At 41.6% G+C, this 16,282-nt stretch overlaps 1 protein-coding gene across 2 annotated transcripts; it reads left to right on the top strand.

The window, feature by feature from the left end:
- The first annotated feature begins 2,540 nt into the window (after positions 1–2,540).
- Positions 2,541–15,765, top strand: plekhn1 (pleckstrin homology domain containing, family N member 1). 2 transcript variants are annotated; one of them, XM_069141082.1, is made up of 16 exons: positions 2,541–2,716; positions 4,449–4,539; positions 4,744–4,905; positions 5,727–5,807; positions 6,303–6,393; positions 8,259–8,392; positions 9,008–9,157; positions 10,278–10,358; positions 10,462–10,537; positions 10,801–10,946; positions 11,274–11,426; positions 12,206–12,442; positions 12,914–13,069; positions 13,454–13,696; positions 13,927–13,987; positions 14,916–15,765. In XM_069141082.1, the coding sequence occupies exons 1-16, from the start codon at positions 2,643–2,645 to the stop codon at positions 15,098–15,100; spliced, it is 2,121 nt and encodes a 706-aa protein (XP_068997183.1). In that variant the 5' UTR covers positions 2,541–2,642; the 3' UTR covers positions 15,101–15,765. The 2 variants fall into 2 exon arrangements, with proteins under 2 accessions (XP_068997183.1, XP_068997182.1); XM_069141081.1 differs by having other exon boundaries at positions 13,451–13,696.
- The last annotated feature ends 517 nt before the right edge of the window (positions 15,766–16,282 follow it).

The following is a 16,282-nucleotide window of genomic DNA, read 5'->3' as shown; positions in this document are numbered from 1 at the left end:
ACACTAAATGATCTGTCTCACCTGAAACTAACTGTGAATCTAAATGGAGCGATCTCAGTGAAAAGTCAGTTTTTTTCCTGGCTGGCTTCCTCGTGTGATACTGCAACAGAGAGGTGAGTCACTTTCCCAGCTGCACGTTATCGAGTAAATCAGATTTTTTTTTTTTTCCATTGTGATGCACAACCAGACTAGAACTGTGCTTTCATGAAAATGTAAATAATTATATCATTGGCCCAATTTCAACTATCTGTAATTACTTTGTAGAATAATCAGATTACTTTCAATTTGTAAAAGTAAAAAAGTGGTTATCTGAAAAATAAATAAGGATCCTTAAACTGGTATGTGTTTAAGGATCCTTATTTATTTGTGATTTGGAAGGTAAGGAGTTAAAGATACTATCCAAAATGTGTTTATGTTTAGCTTAGAAACAGATTACCTTAAAGGGTTATCATATTTCAAAACTAGGAGAACGGACATTTTTGGTTGGTTTACTTCGAGTTGGTTCTGGTTGAATGTAGTAGATGTGTTTATAGTATATCAAATGCATTGTGTTCCTTTATAGATACTGATAGAGAATCATTTGCTCTTTCTCTGTCTCATGTCAATATTTAAATTACAAAATTTAAGATAAACCTCAAACAATTCGAACATTTATTCAAAACTTTGGTAATATTTCTTTGTTTCGGATATTTCTTGAATTCTTTCCCTTTAAGAAACAAATTTGTTTTTTCTGGTCTGAATTCAGCATTTTAGAATTGAGGATGTATGCTGAACAAATTGCAAAATTCCTTAATTAAAATCTTGTGATACTAAACCTAATCTAACTTGATATAAAAGTGATACTGTAACGTTGGGGTGAACAACCATTACGAAAGTTAGTGGTGTTCTTGTCAAACAATTTGAGCTCTGAAAGGATAATTTAGCTATAAACAAATTTAGTCTTTCTCAGATTATTAAAATAGACGAGGTTGTGATGAATTAGGATAGACTTTATATGTCACATTATGTTTTATGCCTTTGATCTAACAATTCACTCCTCGTTGGAGGTTAAGTGTTTCACATGTGCCAATGTTGTGAGTGGAAAGGAGTCGAGATAAAACACCAGCAATCTATTTCAATCTGTCTACTGATGTTATAGACGGCATTTTCCTTAGTCCTTTTACATCTTATCTGTCACTTCGAATACATTTAATATTCGTCTGTTACTTACGCAGACGTTTTATATTTGCTGACCCCACATGTAGCTCTATCAGTCTCCTATGTTGATTAAATTACAGGGGTTTAGAGAGCAGTATAACACAGTATCTTAGAGGCTGAAAGTAATAATGTCTCCATAGTTAAGAGGCTGACGACTGTTGGTGCCTCAGGTGGATCCGTTCAAACGACCGGTTGAACAGGTTGGGAGTAACTGACAAACTGCAGCATACGGTGTATTTCACTTTAAGACGTAACCGCAGCAGCTCACCACAGACAATGACCTAATCGAGAAGCAAACACTACACGATCACAAGGGTTTGACTCCTTCGTTTGATTGATAAGGCTGCTTGTCACTGTCCATTTATGGAGGTCAACTCTGAAAAATCAGTCTAGTGTGAGTCAGGCTGAGTGTTGCAATCTAAAACCTATAATTATCAACTTAACTGCACAACAGTCTAAATATATTTATCAAATATCAAAGCTATATTATCAAAATGTATTGTTAAGTCTATAACAATGTACATCCCCTGGGACGACATGCTAAATTTTAAGGTTTATTTATGTTGCTTGATTGTGCTTGAATTATTTAGTTGGAGTGACTCTCTAGGTGGTGAATATTTTGTTTAGGAGCAAACTCCCAACATGCAAACAAGATATGTTTGCATGTACCTCTTTTCTTATGAAAATTACAACCTTTAACTTCACAGGCGTCCTGTTGAAACTCCTCTCTTCCTCTCCGACTGACAGGGAGAATCTCATATTTGATATTTTGTGTTTGGAAACAATGTGACACCAGATACTTTCACCTCCTCAGATCAAATATCTTAGTGATGCTTTGACTATTTTTAACATCTCCACTGTGTTTTATTTTGAACTACTATGATCTGCTCAAACAACAGGGGAGCGTACTGTAATATAACACTTCCCAGATACTTAAGTTTCAAAATGACACTGATGTGCTCAAAGCATGAGGGCCAGCAATAAATAGATTCCTTAAGTGTGAAGGCATTTTCATGTCTGGGCATGCAGGCAGAAGTTCCCATCTTCCCCAGTGATTGACACACACCATCCAGCTTGTTTAGTGGCCACTGGTTGCAGTGGTGCCCCGACAATGAGCTCCATTTGGCTCCTGGAAGGTGTGAAATGGCACACTTCTCCCCTGAACCCTCGGCCTTTGTTGCTGGGATTGATTTAGCAGACAGAGGCAGCTCACAGAGAGCGAGTCCTACTGATTATTCACCACCACGCAGTCTGTGACGCAAAGTCAAAGCCCCGCCCCTTTTACACAGACACTCTCTCACAGAGCCCTCTCCCTGCCCACTTCTGCCTCAGTACAAGTCTGACTTCAGCAGGGAGCGCACTGCACTCTTGGATTACGCTCATCTGTCACAGAAGGAGTACAGTTTGTCTACAGAGCAGCACAAAGCCACACAGAGGACGGCAGCATGGGGAGCAGCATGTCATGTGTCCCCCAGCACAACTTCAGATTCTCCAGCAAGAGTTTCATACGCAGAAATAGGTAAGAACAATTTGACCTGTCCAGGTATTCTTACTGCACTTGTGTCAGTGAGTCCACAGAGCACATGTCATGCCCTTAACTGCAGTCTGTTATTTTAGACTCTGCCTTTCAGCTGGAAGGAATTCTTGGTATTTCTCAGGGTTTGAGCAGTGGGGTTAAACAGAGGTTGTGAATTTTATGAGGCCATGGTCAAGATCATATGTTAATACAGGAGAGTCCCGCGGTCGTGTCTGAGTGGTGCCTGTCTGGCCAACGGTGTCAATGATCCAGTTACCATTTGCCTCCTCTTTGCATCTCTGTGAAGATGATCTGCCAGCTGTCAGTGAATCTGGTTTCCCTCCAAAAAAATCAGGAACTGACCCCCATTCATTATTATGATCCCATGCGGGCCATTATACTAATTAAATGATAAGATCTGGTTTGTGACTCCAGATATATAAGAAAATGTCATGAAGTGATCTGACCTGAAGGCGTTTGACATGAATAAAAGAAAAGACTGACAATAATGGGTTATACTTGGATTTCTATACATTTTTCTTTAATCCTCCAGGATTATATGACTGGGCATGTTACACTTGGTGCAGCCAACTCTGCTGGACAACCACATCTGATTCTAATTAGCCTCAGCTTCAGTCTTCAGTCCTGAGCTGTGTGATGATTCAGGGTCTACTTTTGTTAAACGTGCCATGTAGCTCTTAAGTTTTCAAATAAAAAGAGAGGCAGGGCAACCCCAAAGAAAACCGTTGGGTTTCAAAACCTCCAGCTTGAACACTGATACACCTTTCACGTTGGATTGATGGTTCAGCACGAACAATACAGTCAGTGTTCCAGTTTCCTGTGTTCCCTGCTAAGTCTTTGTGTTGGTGAATCAGGTCAGGCTCAGGTATTCCCCACAGAGAAGGGGAGTGAGTGCTGCTGAATGCCACAGACTTGGAGAATGTTGGGTGTGCAAATCCACTACCTGTCTATTATCTACAATATATTCCTCTTTCACTTTACAGCTGCAGGTTCCATCACGGTGAATGTCCATCATATTTTTCTCTGTTTATGTGTAAATTTTAAAAAAGAGATTTAATGTAACAGCATCCCTCACTTGAGATTAAGCAATGATTAATGCTGAACATGGACTTGCTGCATAGACAGTCCTTGATTCCCACCATGCAAACAAAAGCCTGCGTTGTTGCACTGAGGACACTGGCACACATATGTACAGATAAGCATGTAAACTACAAGCTGAGATTGTAAAAGCAATCCCCAAGTCATATCTTTGCATTGAGGGGGCTTCCTCATAAGGCCGTGACACTAATGATAACAGATGAGGGTCATGCAAAACAAAGAGGGCCATTGAATGCTGATTTTCCTATGCATATCCCTGCTGTCAGAAACACAAGACCTGATTGTTCTTATCATTTAAATAGCCGGTATTGATGGGGTGAGGGATAAAGGAAGGGCCTCTGATTGAGTTATATGACATGAGACACACAACATGAATACATGTCATTTATCTGCAGTGTAAACTAAACTGAATTTGAAATGCAACGCAGTAGAGCAAAAAAACGCTGTATTTAGGTCATCTTTTTAATTGACTACAGTAAATAACAGTGAACTCCCACAAACAGGATATGTTTCTTGTTGACACTGCAGCTGGAAAGTCAACTAAACACCAAAGATGGAATAGATGGTAAACATTGGAGAGCGAGTACTAACACATGGCTTTCTTTCTCCCGGGCAGCAGTCGCCTGTTTCGCAAGAAGAATCCCCAAGAGGGACAGGAGAAGTCCAACAGCATCATCAATATCCTGTGCACTGTCACCCCGAGGAAGGTAAGGACCTCCATCAGCTCAGAGGACACGGCAATAACATTAAATCACATGCATACCAAACAGGGCTGCTTTCCTCTGAGTGTCAACATGTGTGCTATTCGATTTTTTTATTGCTGTCTGTGTGACTGACTTTACCACCAGGCCTGACTGGTTTACTCATGTCATGTCTAAACTCTCGTGACGTTACTGTATTAATGGTTGCAGGAAATGACACACAAAGATCTGCAGACGATAGGGAACATAAAATGGGACCCGCCGTTTCCTTACGACCCGGCCAGCGGCTGGAAGAAGAGCAGCATCAATGTGAAGAACTACGGACGGATGATTCACAGCTCCAAAGTTCGTTTCCGCTTCCTCCACTGCCAGGTGAGTGGAACAAAATAACTTTAATGACTGTGTGATGAAATATCAGGAAAGCAGCTATGAAAGAAAACAAAGATAAAGCCTCACAATCATCATTGTGGTTAGAGAGCTTTTGAACAAATGACCAAGCCTTCAATGACACATCATGACCCGTGAGTGTCAAAACCCCCCCAAAAAAACAGGTGGAGAGTAACAGGATGTTGCTCTGCAGGCACCGAGCACACTGAAACTCACGGCTGTCTTTGACGTGGTGGCTGGCTGTGAATAATCCAATCAGGTCTCCACAAAGCGGGCCGCAGCCTGTGTTTGGACATGCTTGCTTCTGCTGCGCTTGTGAAACATCTCCAACAGAAAACCTCAGGGTAGAGAGAGTTCTTCTGATCCCCCGGATTGATAAAGGACAACCTGGCTCCTCGCGGTGGGAACTGCAGTTTGTTAAAGCTGTGACACAACAGCTCTGTGAAAAAATCGAAAGAAAAGATTGATTGAAGGAATGACGTCATGATGGCAAAAGAACAAACTAAATTATTACAGAAAAGAACACCGCAAAAACCCTCATCCATCCCATTGAATCAGAACATTTCCTGCTCTATGAATCAGCAGATGATACAAGAACAATATGTTACAAAATGAAATTAACAGTAAGAACTGACAGACTATTTCTTGGCAGAGAGTTACTGTAAATATTGATTAATCTTTAGATCTTTGTCAGGCTGCAATACATGACTCTTCTTATTGGATACAAACATCAAAACAGACTATAATGTGGGTGTGTAATGTGTGTAACTCTTTTCAATCAATAACCTCTCCTACTGTCTCTGCAGGATATACATGACTGCTACCTGGATCTCTTCCAGACACACCTTCATTTTGTCTCCAACAACACAACTGGACTCACATACCAGGTAACTTCTTATTAGCTCAAGCAATAACTACCAAATCCATAGTTCCTCACAATCACAGGCAAGATTTTTCATAATTTTAAGTTTTATGTTGTGTCATCATACCTTCTGACAGTCGTACCCTGCCAACCAGCGCATTGTTGATAAACAGAAAGTATGATTATGTCTCTTTATCTGTTTCATGAAGCATGAGCAGCCATTAATCATCAGTTAATTGGGTCTGTTCAGAGCTCACCTACATGTGGAAAAGAGACAGCTACGTATTTGTATACAGTATTAGTCAGATTACAGATGGCAGCAAAGGGAAGGCAGACATGAATACATCATTGATGGCTGATCTCAATCAAGGTGATTTTTTATTTTTTTATTTGGAGCTCAACAGTTCAAACAGCATGACAAGTGAGGGGAATGATGCAGAGGATGCTTTTGATTTGTGAATGAGAGAATGCTTTTTTGGCCAAAGGAGCGTGACTGGACTCTTTGTTGTTTTGTGTGCAGGGGACTCTTCCGCTGAAAGAACTCACCATCAACAACCTGCAACAGAACTGCAATCACAGCCAGCCCCAAGAATTCGCCTTTCAAATCAACGGTAAGTTTGACTTCACTAGAAAGTGTCATTGGCAGCGAGCCCTGGTATGTGATAATCATATGTTTTGTTTCATTGGCTGCATTAAATTCAGCTAATAAATCACTCAGACAGAAACCGGCTGATCCGGTTGAAGGTTTTTAAGTCAGTGGGTAAACCAGAGCTAGTGTGAGAATCTTATTCAGCTTTTTGGCTCATATTTACAGTATCTCAATTTAATGAATCTTGTCCAATGTTTTTAACCCCTCCTGGTGGTCTGCTAAGTCTGTTATCAGTTATGGATCAAAGTAAAACTTCTCCCCACTTAAAAAAACCCCACAAGAAACACACACTATTTTCAGTCTGCAGCGTTTCCCATGTTGTCACATTCCAGTGATTCAAAGGTGGCGCGACACCTTTTCACCTCTTCACTTCCACTCAAACCCAAGACTAACTAGAGCTGGGCCCCTTTCACCTTTGGTCAGGAGGCCAAACTGGCCTTAAAGGCCCCGCTTGTTAGACAACAGGTGCCCTTCAGTCAGCTCACAGCTGTCGCGCAGAAAAGCCCGGCTAACGCTCTTAGCCTTGTCACTGCGTATAATCTATGGCACATTCCAAAAACTGGTTAATGCCCGTTAGAAATGCCAATTAGCTTTTGAACTCTGAATAGAAAAAAAATCTCCAATGGGAATTATTTTCATTAAGGAGGAATAAGTTGCTGTAATGGTTAGATGGCTTTGGTTCTTGTCTGGGAAACAACATCAGTGAAGGCAGGGATTAAAGAAAAAATACTGAACAACAAAAATCCAACGTGTGAAAAGGCCATCTCGGTCATGAAGGTGTAAGGTTTCTGTGTTTATATGTCTTCGTCACTATTATCTTACAGAAATATCTGCTGTCACAATATTGACTCTCTTTGGTGTTGCTTTCTCATGAAATTAGTTTGCGGTTTTCCAGATCGAGCTTGTTATTTTGTGGTATGATATTTCAGCTGTTTTCATAAACCTTTATTTACCTTACGGGAGGCATCGCTGACAGGAAACAGGTCAAGGAAGCATGACAAAATTCTGAGACAAGTGAGAAATCTGATGCAGAGATTTACTGCGTCTTCCCCTCACTGAGCCGAGAATACTGTGTTGGTGAGTTAGAGGGTGACGAAGCAAATACCACACGAGAGGATGTGTAAAAATTCCCGGAAGCTCTCACATGGTTTTAATCAACATGGCTGTGAATGTTACATAATTGCAGATAATTACTTCTAACATTAGTTAAAGACCTCTGTAAACTGAATCAGCGTTTGATTGAGAGTTTTAACACTGCTTGCCTTGCTTGAACTTTGAAAAACAACAACAAAGGGAGTAAAAAAAACATAACTTTCAGACGGAGTGCTGTGGTCAAGGTCTACCAGTAAGAACTGGGATGAAAATAAAGTCAACAAGTGAGTCCAGAGAAACTGCTTATTAAGGAGCAGTCAACGGGCTATGGTTCCAGACAAGTACAGTACAACGGAATGAAATGGACTATCTGTGCTGGTTATCTCTGGTATGTGTGGGACTGATAGGCAGCGGGGGATTCCAGCTCTGCTCACCCCAGGTCCTCTTCACTTCTCCTGGGGAAGCAGTTCGTGGGAGGGAAAGTTTGCAGCAGTCTTTAAATGCCAAACGCAGCAGGTCAGGGAGGCTTTTTCACAACAGGCCTTACATGTGGTTTACTGTCCTGAACATGTGTTAACATTTATCTGACTTATTGTATCACTCACTCTAAAGATCCAAGAGTTTGAACATCACTGATTTACCCACGACAGAAAGCTTTTGATCAGAAAAAGGCACAAAAAGAGAAACCTGACTGACACTTTTCCTGTTTGACCCTGTGACCTTTATCCCCTGCAGGTGTCAGTCTAAACCCCATCATCGTCTACTGTGCCAACCAAGAAGAGATGGACCTGTGGTTCGACCTGCTTAAAGAAAACATCGAGGCCAATGGAGGCACTCCAATTGCACCCGTAAACTACACCAGAGTGAAAGTAAGTTCAACTGCACTTTTTTGTTGCCTGCCACCTGGTTTGAAATTACATATGATAAATTATATCTGGCAGCATGAAAATGTCTGTTGTGCTGTAACAATGAGGAACACCCTGTTTGTTTCCAAATTCAAACAAGCACTTGACAGTGGTCTCTTTTTTTAAATCCTCCTGTGGATTAACCAGCGAAATGCTTTGGCATCAATCACTGCTGAATAAAACAGGATGTGTGTGAGCGTGTAAATTTGGTGAGTCATGTAGGTCACTGCTGGCTCTTCCTGAGGCCTGAATACTAGGGAGCGGCCTTGACCACATCATGCCCTACTTCATAATCACCCTAACATCTGTACGGAGTTAAAGTGCTGACTCTACACCCACAGGTGGGAAAACAGTTCATGAAACACATGAACCACCTATAGATGTGCCAAGAAAGAAGAAAACAACTGAACTGATGATTCCTTTGAGAGGCTTAGTTTAGGAGCCTTTTCTGGGAACAAACATTCCAGAGAAAGAAGCCAAAGTAAAATGTTGAAATTCACCTAGGGGCAGACCACTGTTCATATTTACTTTGGTGATGATTATATCTGACTTCCATTTACCCCTGTGTGCTTACTGCAGCCAAACCAAGACGAGACTCCCGAGGGAAGAGACGAGCTGAGAAACTCCATCAACAGAGAGCACATCTATGAGTGGGAGGGCTCTCAGCGGGACAGCCTGGGGCCCATCACCTACGTCACGAAAGTCCGACTGCAGCACTTGCCCTGTCAGGTACGACATAACGGCTGATTATCCTCAGTGAATCACAGTAACGGGTCACTTGCCTATTTATGGAAATATACAGTACAGCAGAACGTAAGTCATATGTTTTCGAACTCTGGGAATTTTTTCACGTGATGAATAAAAGCAGGAAAACATCGGCTCTAAATCCTGGTGACTCACATAGTTTTAAAATTGCGCAACACACGTATTACCTCAACACAATGTAAGGGGTGAGTTGAAATGGGCGCAGTCCATATTTTAGCAGCTCCCCTGAACATACGCTGTTTTCTAATATCTTTATTTTTCTGTCAAGGTGCACTACAGTTTCAGACACCTGCAAACAACTGATACAAAAATAAACCAAGTCATGCGCACAAACACCGAAACAGCTTCACATAGCGGCCAATAAAAGCAGTAGTCATGATGCAGCTTGTACGGCTATCTGTATTTAATTCTCTGTGGGAAATGGCGGCAGCACTATTGAAGTGTGTGAGATTTAGGGCCTGGGTGTGTGAGAGGCATTTGCTCGGCTCACGCAGTGACTCGACTCACCTCACAGCTGGAATGTCAGCTGTCTGTCCAGACACACCCTCTGAGAGAAGAGACATAAACTCTTACAGTCCGCCGCACCTTTAAATGCACCACAAACTAGTTTGACTGAAGATCTTACTGGGAGCTCAACACAGTATTAAAGGATAACATTGGTGTTTTTTGTTTTTTTTCTAATGTTCACACCAGGTCTCACGGTTGCCTTTGTACCTTGTGTTATTCAGAATCTTATCTTTGCTGACGTTATCAAGGCTTGTTTTCTTACCTTCAGGAGTATTTGGTGCCTGTCTGTCTTGTGCAACATAAAAACTTCCCTGTTCAATATACAAAGAAGAAAAAGAGCCACAAAGAATTAATGTTGCCCTAAAAATGTTCTGGCTTACACATGTTTCTACTTAATATGACTTTCGACACGATAAAAAATTAAAAATGAGATAGTAGAAATGTAAACTAGACATACAAAAGTGCAATTTTAGCGACACAAGAATTTACTGTTGGATAAGAGTGATTAGATGTGTTTTTATCTAATGAAAACAACTGCGCACACTTCATAAAGTTCACTTTAATTGTATTTCCACAGGAACAGAGCGACAGACTGCTGGTGATGTACCCATCAACCCTGATCATCCTATCAGAGGAGAACGATGGGCTCTTCTACAAGGTACATTTGACCACCTTCTTCCTTTGAACTTAATCATATGCTGAGCTGTGTGTATCCAGTGTTTGCATAAGAAAGCTGTGTTATAGAGTCATTATGATTACAGGGAAAACTTCCGCTCAACATGATTACAGTGACTACGCCCTGTCAAGACGTCAAGCCCAACACCTTTATGATTGAAGGTAAACACACTGAATCGGTCAACTGCTCTGCTCAGCACACTACCATTTAAATAGACATGTTAAAGGGCTTATAATGAGTGCACATTCTTATGCATGTTTTATTTTAAGTGGCCTTTTACCATGACTTGCGCTAGAGTCACCGAGTGTAACCCCTCCATGAATGAGCTGGTTTGATCCCTGGTGAATAGCAATCTGAATGTAGCACATTCCAGTGAGCAACCGGACCAAATGACGGGCTTTGTCCTCCCCTGCTCTCTTCTCAGGGAAGCTGATCAATCCCATAGTGGTGTCCTGTCTGGATAGGATCGAGTTCTGCGACTGGATCCAGCAATTCAAAGTCGCTGACGTGCCTGTTCTCAGCCCCCCGCCCCCTGTGTATGACATCATCTACACCCCGACGAACATGGAGGTGAGACCTGCTCTCCTTACGCTCACGGACCAACAATAATGACATCATCAACAGCTGCTGATGATCTATAACTATGCCGTGAGCTATTTCTTACGAAGCCACAGGTAGAGTGAAATTAAGTTCAAGGAAAAGTGATAAAGGAGACAGGCGGCCTGGCCTTGTCTCTTATGTAAACTGACAAACACTCAGCATGACTGTGAACTCACTTCCTAAATTGCCACTACTACCACTACCAAGTCAAGGGTTCAGTAGAAGTGGCTCATTGTCAGATACTTTTCTAAAATAATTTATTATCTTTTTTTTTTTTTTTTTTTTTTGTATCTCTAGGCTCCACAGTTTGAGAGGTGGAGTGGAAACAGCCAAGGAAGAGTGGAGTCTCTTAAGTTCAACCAGTCGCTGAGTGGACGTGGGTCCCAAAACCTTCAGCTCCCCATTCATGAAGAAAACCCTCTCTCGCCAGGATACTCAGAACCCCTCTGTGTAAGTCAGCTGCGCCTCTTCTCAAGTCTGGCTATTCATTTAACTAATAAACATAATCAAACACACGAACACTGCAATATTTGGACAGATATAAACTTGGTGGAAGTTCGTTATTAAATTACTCATAAGACTTGTGCTTGTTTTGGTGGAGCAGAGCGCCAACACCTTTCTTTTACGAAGTTAATTATTAAGTGAGGTCGATAGACCAAAGTGCTCCTGTTACAAATGCTCAGGTGGCGATCGCCAGGCCTTTTAGTAAAAGAACAAAATTACAACCAGGTCAGTAGTTTTTTCGCACAACAACATGTACTCAATGTATCAAAACAAAACTTTTGGATGTAGTGAAGAAAGAGACACTGAGATCCTGATTCAGCAGTGAAAAGTTTGCTTGTTAACTTCAGACTCTTTTAAAAGCACTGAAGCACTCCGCATTATCAGGACATTTGACCAAACTCCCCCGGGGGAGGACTATGTAGGCCGCCTGCCCATCCAATTAGCTTAGAGTGGAGAGGGCTGAGTGCCCAGAAGAAATGTTGCTGTTCAACTCCAGACCCGAACCACCGCTCTCCCAATTAAGCTAATAAAGACCTTCTTCTCCCACACTCAGATGACTTTGTTTACTAAAAAACACCAGATGATACAGACACCTAAAGCTGAAGAGAGAAGAGACACTTTATAATGTCTGCTCTGCTAGGACTTCTAGGATAAAATCTCTGATGTGTTGTAAAGCCACAACTGTTGACTGACTTTTCATCGTGGTGTGTTTGTTGTCCCTACAGTACAGCCGTCCCTCCTCCACTGAGACTGCCCGGCTGGGCAGCAGAACCAATAGCATGTCTTCCCACACCAGGCCCGAGCGCGACCTTCGACCTTTGTCACTGCGCTACTCCTCCCCCCAGCGCAGCTCCTACCTCCAGCCTGCAGAGAGCTCGGTGCTGTCTCAGATCTACAGCACGCCCTACTTGGGCCTGAACCGGGCCAGTCCACAGCGGCTGGAGAAAGCCCCGCTTGTCAAGGTAACTCAGTCTGGTGTCTAACTTGATAACTGAATATTCCCTTTGAGACTGGTGATTTATCTCACATGTCATGTGCGCAGTACTTAAATAGAAACACCAAGCAGTAGGCTGAGAGGGGCTGTCATGCACAGTGTTAACAAATTGAGTGACGTTGGCATTTATGCACATTAAGATTGAAAGATCAATCTGCTTCATGGTGCAAAGAGTGAAATCTATTATAGTTCATAAAAAAAGCACAAGCAGGTCTTAAAACATTTACTCTACTCAGACAGTTCCGCTCCACTGCTGCATAACTGGCATTAGTCCAAAACCTCAACTTAGTAGTCAGATCGTAAAGTGTGATGTTCAAAGTGTCTCTATCACTTGAAGAGTGTCAAACAGTCAGACTGATGGAAGGAAAATTGGTGATTGACTTTCCTTTCCTGACTCAGCGTAAACTAATGCCTGGTTCTGTTTGAATCCTCTGCTCAGTCTAACAGCTGGAGCACTCCTCAGACATCTCTGAACTACTCCATGAACACCCCCCAGCGCCACTCGGACATGTGCGCCCCGCGACAACCCTTGTCGCCTCTGTACGATGAGCCCTGCAGCCCCGAAATCTACTCCCTGGACGAGGCCCGGCCGGTGGTAAGTGGGTCAATGATACTGAAGCCACAGGTTCAGTTTACACCTGTGCAGCCAGTCTGATATCAGGCAGTGCATACAAGCATAAACACGTAGAAACAAGAGTCTTTGGTCAGGTTGCTAAATCTCTAACAACTTGTAGTTTGTAACAGCATTTGACCATCACTGAATCCAAATGTATAAACCACTTGTTTATTTTGGTTAAATCACATCAAAACCAGCTCAGTTACATACACAGAAAAATATTTATTACCAACATGTGTTTATGGCAACATTTTGAACACTACTAGACTAGGGTGAAATTATGGTTAATGTTAATCATATAAACTCTTATTTTACATTCTTATAGTTGACCTCCTGTGACCTCTCCCCTCTGTTCTTTAGCAGCAGAGCTGGCATGAACCGATTCACCACCGACACCATCAGCAAGACACCCGGGTCCTTCCTTCCTCCTTCCAGCTTCGCACCCCTCCCATGGGCAGACGCTGCAGGAGGAGCCTGGTCCTGACCAACTCCCACGGACATGCTCTGGGCCTGGAGGTGGAAACTCCTCAAAGCCAAGCAGAGCAGAGAGCAGAGGCCGTGTCCAGGCTAAAGCTGCTACCTGTGCCCGGCCAAGTGCAAGAGCAGGTGAGAAGCACAGAGACACTCATCTCCCAGGACACTCCTGTTTCTGGAATGCTCTGCTACAAAGTAAAATGCTGCTGCACTGGTTGGTAGTAGAGAAAGGGTATATACATGTGAAGCACGTGATATTTAAACAGGTGCAACAGATGAAACACATATTTTAGGACATAAGAGAATGTTTGTTTTAGTTGATCACGGGAAGTAACTTTCTCTGTTTTCACATCTGTTGACAGATTCTTTTCCCGTCGAGCTGTGTGAGGAACAACACTCAGATGCTTTATGGTTACTCACCAGGTAAGAATTGAAGGCATGCATACACAAACCTAATGAAACATTCCTCTCTGAATGTATGGTGTGCCTGTGTGTGAACTTAAGTTCAAGCATGCATCCAAGTGTTTATAGTAATTGTTTATATGCTTCAAGTCCTGATAAAATATCTTTTAATTAAAGTGTTTTCATCTTGCCAACAAAACAGAGAGGGCTGTTTCCATAGCTGGGATAAATGTATAGTTTTTTTTGAAGAAACAATGGGCACTCTTTCAAATCTTTAACACTGTAGCATCATATCTCCTTATGAGTGTGAGGTATTGAAGTCAACACCGTGAGCCGCCTTCTTAAATATCACTAAGAACGCAGAGCATTTCTCGCTCTCCGTTGCACCATATATTCATCACTGTATGCACTTTGGATTGATTGAAGTCTTGGGTCTGTCAGCAGGTAAACTGAAGTTTGAAGGTTACAGAATTGAAGGTGCAGGAAATGTGCAAATGTGCCAACTCGAGGAAGCATAATAAAGCTCTAAATGTCATTTGGTGTAGACGTCCAGTGAGGTCAAAGCTCAGTGGAAGAGAACACAGTACTACAGACAGGATTTACTCCTCTACTGTGAATGACAGCACACAACTCGGTACATGACATCTACGGGCTCTTTTATCACATGATTTTTTTTTTTTTTTAATTTATACAATATTCCATAATTTTTTTTTAAATGTGCTGTGTACAAGTGTTTTGCATGTTTCTATAGTATTAGAAAGCAGACATAAATAACATGGATTAGAGGTGGCATGTTACACTACTGGTTTTACAGTAAGATTATATTTTGGGACAAGGCACATCACACCATAATTACAGTGGGACTGTGTCCAAGTTTATAGAGTCAGGGCAAGTTTAGCCTTTCACTGCTTGAAACTAAAAGCCCGGGAATCTTCTTTGGTTCCTGCAGATCACCACTCGTACCTCGAACCCACAGAACCAGATGACCAGGAAGTGGACTATGACAACATTTGGGAGTACGACTGCAATACTGGAATGATTCAGCCAACGTCTGGAATTTCGACACACTGGTCAGGATTAGACTTTGGGGCCAGAGGCCTTGATGCCATGGCAACCCAGCAGAGATGGTCATGAAACAAAACAATCGCCCGGCACTCGTCTGGACGTGTGCAAACAACTGATCTCTATCAGAGGGATGATAAAAGCCAACAAGCACAGCCTGTGCTGCTCCTGCTGTGTACCGTATGAACCGACAAATCCCGGGAACCGCTTTGTTAGATGTTCAGTAGTCTAGCAGAAGAACGATGGGTGCAGGTGTGAAAGGAAATACCAAAAAACACAACATTATGGAAGTGACAGACTCACACTTCAATTGTCTGTTTGATATGTAGCATTCAAAACAGCAGCGTGAACTTTACATACTGTGTAGCTTCAATGTTATTTTTGTAAAGTATTATATGTAATGGTACTGTCAACAGTTTAATATGTTGTACCTCAAGTTTTTTAAGGATTTTCTAACAGGCTGTTTGTTACTTTAATTTACATGTTTCCTTTTGTTTCTAATTAAAGCTATAAAAAGCATTCCATCAGGGCTTGTTATAGTGAAGAATATATGTGTATATTTTTGTAAATGTTGTATATTTATTATTTTATTACACTACACTGTCAAAGCAAATCCATGTGGCTTCACTTGACTGCATTAAATATGCTAATATTACTATCTAAACTGTACAATACTGATACCTGTGTGATTTTTCATTTTTGTTTGAGGTGTTTATTTATATTTGGAAATAAAAATATAAAAATATACATGTTTGGTTAGTCTTATTTTAAATATCTGAAATCTTGTATAAGTAAATACAAATTACTTTTTCTCTCTTTTAGGGCCTCATAAATCAGTATGTGTCTTTTTTCTCAAATCTGTTACTGTTAAACAAAATCAGGCCACATCACTTCGGTTCTCTGCAGCCTCCACCAGCTACTCAGTGCTTTCAGATTACAAATTACACACTGAGTAGACTGCTCAGATCACAAAGGGCCTCTTTTACTTCATATGCCCACAGCAATATCCACAGCAAAGTCTGGTGAGAAATAATTTCGCATCTATCCAGCTAAACTAAAGGAACAGTTTGTTTACCGGTCTTAGACTGTTACAAGCAAACTAAAGAAGTTTGTATTCAGTCAAACGTTCTCTTCAAATCTTTGTGGTAATTGTGTATTTATGTGTATATATGCATTTCAATATCCATATGCACATATAGAGAAATGAGTGCTTATGTTTTGTACATATGCATATACGTACATATACGGTATGTA

The sequence above is a fragment of the Embiotoca jacksoni genome, unplaced genomic scaffold (genome assembly GCF_022577435.1).
Source record: "Embiotoca jacksoni isolate LCO1_2020_lvr unplaced genomic scaffold, fEmbJac1.0.p SCAF_9, whole genome shotgun sequence".
Taxonomy (NCBI): Eukaryota; Metazoa; Chordata; class Actinopteri; family Embiotocidae; genus Embiotoca; species Embiotoca jacksoni.
Note: the sequence above shows the minus strand (reverse complement) of the source record. Positions and strands in the feature narration are given on the sequence as shown.